The sequence below is a fragment of the Corylus avellana genome, chromosome ca3, assembly GCF_901000735.1.
Source record: "Corylus avellana chromosome ca3, CavTom2PMs-1.0".
Lineage (NCBI taxonomy): Eukaryota > Viridiplantae > Streptophyta > Magnoliopsida > Fagales > Betulaceae > Corylus > Corylus avellana.
This window is the reverse complement of record NC_081543.1, coordinates 14,082,372-14,087,621: the sequence shown is the minus strand read 5'-3', so window position 1 is coordinate 14,087,621 and position 5,250 is coordinate 14,082,372. Positions and strand designations below refer to the sequence as shown.

Here is a 5,250-nt window from a genome sequence, read left to right as displayed (position 1 = left end):
AATACGCAGAACGTATTCCGGTCTTTTAGAGGGTGGAAATGTAATTTTGTTTGTAGAGATGTTAATGGAGTGTCCCATTTGTTCGCCAATGTAATTTTGAAAGAGCAAACTGCTTTTTATATATGACATTAAATTTGTTCCAAATAAAAAAAATACACTGCCATGTTTTGGTCTTTTCAAAAAAATAAAAATAAAAAATGACACAAAGAAGTAACATTAATTCTGGCTAATGTCCATTAAACTACAATTTTTCTTAAAAGTTCACGTACCTCCTCAAATTACCATTTAATTGATAATGTCCACTCTAACTTTCAATTGTGACAATATCTCCCCCAAAATACTAAAAATTGTCAATGTTCTTCCAAATGACGAAACTACTCTTAGTAAAAAAAACCTAAAATTAAAATAAAAAATAAAAAATAAATAAAAATCCAAAGGGTTGCAAATTTTAAATTTTTTTTTAAAAAAAATCATTTTTATAAGAAAAAAATAGAAAATTTCGATATTTTTTGTTATAAAAATTGAAATTTTTTGTTTTGTTTTATAAATTTTTTAAATAAAAATTTTGTTTTAAAAAATTAAAAAATTTCATTTAAGAAAATAAAAATTTTCGTTTTCTAAAATAAAATTTAAAAGAAAAATGTTTTTTTTTTTTTTTTTATAATAAAAATTTCTGTTTTAAAAAAACTATTCATCCTAAAAATATATATTCGTTTTTTTTAAAAAAAAAAAAATTAAAAATTTTCGTTTAAATTTTTTTTTTTAAAAAAAAATCGTTATTTTTATTAAAGTTTTTCGTTTTTTTAAAAAATTATTTTTATTTTTATTTTTAAATTTATAGGGGTATTTTTGTCTTATTGAGAAATATATATAAGGGCATTTTTATGTTTTTCCTAGTCTTGGGGGGACATTGTCAATTGAGTGGTAATTTGAGGGGGTATGTGAACTTTACCCATAATTTAAGTTAATAAGAGAGGTAAATTTAATCATTTAATTAATACTTTAACATTCTTTCTCACATGTAGGTTCAAACTCCCTTTTATTAAATAATGCCCAAACATGTCATTTTTTTTTTTGTGTGGCACGGCTGTTTAGTTGTTAAAAGTATTTTTCAAAATTTATAACGCAATCCCATACAATTAGCTCCTAGTGTTCAATTATTCTCCAAACAAGAAACTCACTTGCGTTCAGGGAAACATAAAAAATGGAGCAAGGCATGAAAGAAAAGATAATCCTAGAAGAAATTAAAAGAAAAATGCGGAATGAATAAAATAGACACTAGAAATTATGTGGTTTGGTATATGACCTATATTCAGCCCTAAGGCCTACATTGTTCCTCTTATTCACTATATAGAAATGACTTGCTTACATGAATTTTTATAGACTACAAATAATCTTTCTAGCTTTCACTATTAGTCTCACACATATAACTCTCAATTGTAGTATAAATGCTAATTAACCCCTCACATGTAGAATAAATTCTATGCAACTTCCATAATATATTATAACAAGTAAATTCTTTGTAACTTCCATGATATATTCTAACAAGTCCAATGTAAACGATATCTATTTACGATAATAATAGATAACCTTTTTTTTTTTTTTTTTTTTCTTTTCAAATTTGAAAAGAGGTTACTATAAAACAAAGAACAAAAGGGGATAGGTGCCCTTAAACAAGCTCCAAACAAAAACATTATAAGACTAAAAAAAAAAAATAAATAAATGAAAATGGGTTAGAAAATGATTGTAACTATAAATCATATTATAATTTGGGTGGAAAAAGTATAATTTAACCGTTGAATTTTCTTAAAAAACTGCGTGCATGAAAAATTAGGTGAAGATCAATAGCAACAAGAACATGTACATATACAGTGTGTAAAGTACAAAAGTGAAGCTTAAATCTTGAAAAGAATAAATAAGTGAAAATTTTCACTTAATTATATGAATAATGTCATTTTTAAAGTTTAAAATCATAATTTTGGTTTAAATTCAATATTTTTTTAACGGGTAATTCAATCATTTCTCTAGGGAGAGTAACTAATGATGGTTAGGGTAGTGTATATATAGTAAAATGGTGAAAATCTTGTATTTCCTTCCTGTCTCCCTCGTATGAGCACAAAGAAAAGAAGGAAGCTCTTAATTAGTCTAAGCCGATAATATGTCCTTATCATTTGAAACATTGGAAGATAAGGAGTTGGATAATTAAGGACTGACAAGTTCCCAAACATAAATGATTTAATGAATGATTTAATGATTTAATGATTTAATGTTGGAACTTTATCTGATATATGTGGACCATTTTTTGAGCTTCTGGTGTTATTTCTTCAACTGCTGTCATCAATAGGGTTATAGGGTTGGTAGATTTATAATTACTCTTTATCCAAACAAAAAAGGAATATAGAGATTGAAATATATGTAGCTTTCCAGAATACCAAACCATATTCACCCATAACAGTGAGAAAAAAAAAAAAAAAAAAAAATATAGACATAATAGCAGAGAAGAGAGAGAGGCTAAAGAACATCAAAAGTTCGGATTAAGGGGTTTTGCTTTGTTTTATTGAGCGGGAGTGCATCCTAGGTTCTTGCATTATTGCTGACAATCTTCTTTATATCTCCTTTTTTGTCTTTTGGTTCTTTCTTCTTCTTGGAGAGAGTGAAAAATATGCTTGTGTGGCAAGTAGAGGGACAAACCAAGATTCAATGCATTCCATTTTGTATCTAGTTCATCAAATTTAGAGAAGGTAATCATAGTATTAAGTAATTAGCCACATTTGCAATGATCAATATCAAATATCACAACATCAAAATCAAACTGGTCTAACGACGACCCTTTCCATGTAGCACATCTGTCAACTTAGTTGAAGGAAAAAAGATAGAGGTTACTTTTATGAACTGCCAAACCCTAGGAACTGGTCCACAAGTCTTGCTACAGAGTTTGCTAGGCTGTTAGCTGCTTCCTGCGAGGATGCTTCTGCATACACTCGTATCACATCTTCTGTACCTGATGGTCGTATGAAAGATCGGCCTCGAGGGTATTTTGCTGCATTATAGATTAAAAAAGGTCTTATTAACAATTATTCATGGCCTGTTTCCTCTACAATATTGGAGAAATTAGTTGTTCAAGAAGTTATGATTATATCAAACACTCATGAAATTATCCAGGATCCCTACATATGCAAGTTTCTCTACCCATGCACAGCCAAGGTACATGTTAAACACACTGTCATGACCATGGGGTGTATATGTGTACATTTATGTCTTGTATTCTAAGTGCGTTTGGATCATCTAGACCAATGATCATATTAACTAATCATGATGCATGACCAAGGACTAATAATATCACATCAGTTTAATTTAAAACGGCTATCAATAATATGTTATTACCAGTCTCAGCATTAATGGCTTCTTGAATGCCAGGGGGCCTCACGACCACAGTTTCTGCATTTGCTGTGATTACAGCAGTTCTGTCCACAACTTTTACCTAACAACATAGGAAAGGCAATTGCATTCAATTTCTGAACTAAAATAGTAATAATAATAGCAATAGAACAACTGTATTTCATTATAAAGAATGCCAATGCAAGCATAAAAAAAAAATACATCTCTGGTGTACAGGGAAAATTCCCTCCTTCAGCATAAAAATATTGAAGGAACATCAACATTTTGTTTCTGAACTAAAACAATACTAAGGTAAGGGCTTCTTGAATGCCTCTAGAACGGCAGTGAAACCAACTTCTGAACTAAATTAACAATAGAACAATTATATTTCATTGTAAAGAATGCTAATGTAAGCTTAAAAAAAAATACACCCCTATTCTACAGGGCAAATTCCCTCCAGCATAAAAATATGGAAGGAACATCAAACTACATAGAGGATCATTCGACTAGAAGCAGAAAACGAGAAACTCTAACTAATAAGCACCAGTACACTATTAGACAAGCTCTATTGATTTTGATGAAAGCCATATCAGACAAAAACTAAACTTTGTTATCATGACATGATCTGGTCTCAAGCAGAAGATGCAGCATGTAAAACTTATTACATAGCGAACCCTGTCCTAATAAGTCATTTACTAACATGCTTATTTGGAATTTGTTCCACCCCAATGTCCAACATCAAGTAAAGAACACATGATTTCCAACAGATGGGGTCGGATTTTGTTGAGTTATCAAGGAGAAAGCAGGATCCATACTTCACTAAACAAAGCTTTATCCCAACAACTTGAGGTTTACTGAAATAAAAATTTTTCACAGTTCTGGCTTACATATAACCATGGCACGGGATATATACTCGACTTTCTTTTCTTTTTTCAAATCCTTGAACTATTCACATTCCAGTCTTTCCAATTATCCTATCTTAGTCAAGTTGGGCCAATTTAAACAACTCTGATTTGATAGCTACATTAATCAGTCCTCATCTGTTGCAGCCAATCACTTACCAAAATATGTTCATTCAGATCTTACCTTGTTGCTAATCCAGCTCAATATCCGTTTTCCCCCAGAATTAGGTATGCAATGACATGACTGGCCAGTCTTTCAGCCATCATCTATTCAGTCCACTTAACTCATACATGGCTGAACACACTACGGCTCTGTTCGGTAAAAGAGTTGGGGTTCCCTCGTTACTATTCATCACCATTTATAAAAACAATCAACAACAAAACATTTTAACTTTTTCCCTTTTTATATCACATCAACATCAAAACATTCTAACTTTTTTCACTTTTTATATCAAATCATTCACTTTTTATTATTATTCAAATAAAAAAAATCACTACAAAACAAAACTTTTTCACTTTTCCATACCACTTTTTCATTTTTTTTATACTAAACATTTTTACTTTTTTTCACATCAATCTACATCAACTATAGTGTCTAAGCCAACGCATTTACCAAACACCACCTACGTGAATCACCCTACCTTGTTTATCTACCTTGTGTAGCTATAGGAGAAGTTTGAGAGTAATGGATTTTATATAGGAAATGTAGTGGATGAGTTAATTATACTATTTCACCTTTGAAATTAGAAAGGAAGATTTTCCAAATGCATGACTTGCATAGATAGAGATTTCTCTTTTCTTTTTTTGATAAGAGATCTCTTCATGTATGATACTGTGATACTGTAGATTAACTCAATATCGTACATTTACATGTGATTATTTCTAAGCACCATTGAACTTTTGCCTTTCGCTGTTTATGTTCATAATTTGGCAACCTTTTTTTTGTCTTTTTTTTTTTTTTTTTTTTTTT

The 5,250-nt window shown here is 30.0% G+C and overlaps 1 protein-coding gene across 1 annotated transcript in view; it reads right to left on the bottom strand.

Annotated features, from left to right (window-relative positions):
- Positions 1-2,686: 2,686 nt before the first annotated feature.
- Positions 2,687-5,250, bottom strand: part of LOC132173930 (phosphoacetylglucosamine mutase-like) — a 6,267-nt gene continuing 3,703 nt past the window's right edge. Inside the window, exons 8-9 of the mRNA XM_059585612.1 lie at positions 3,385-3,481; positions 2,687-3,040 (exon numbers count right to left, since the gene is read on the bottom strand). Coding sequence (XP_059441595.1) covers positions 2,886-3,040; positions 3,385-3,481 — 252 coding nt within the window. The 3' untranslated portion in view covers positions 2,687-2,885. The remainder of the gene's footprint in view (positions 3,041-3,384; positions 3,482-5,250) is intronic.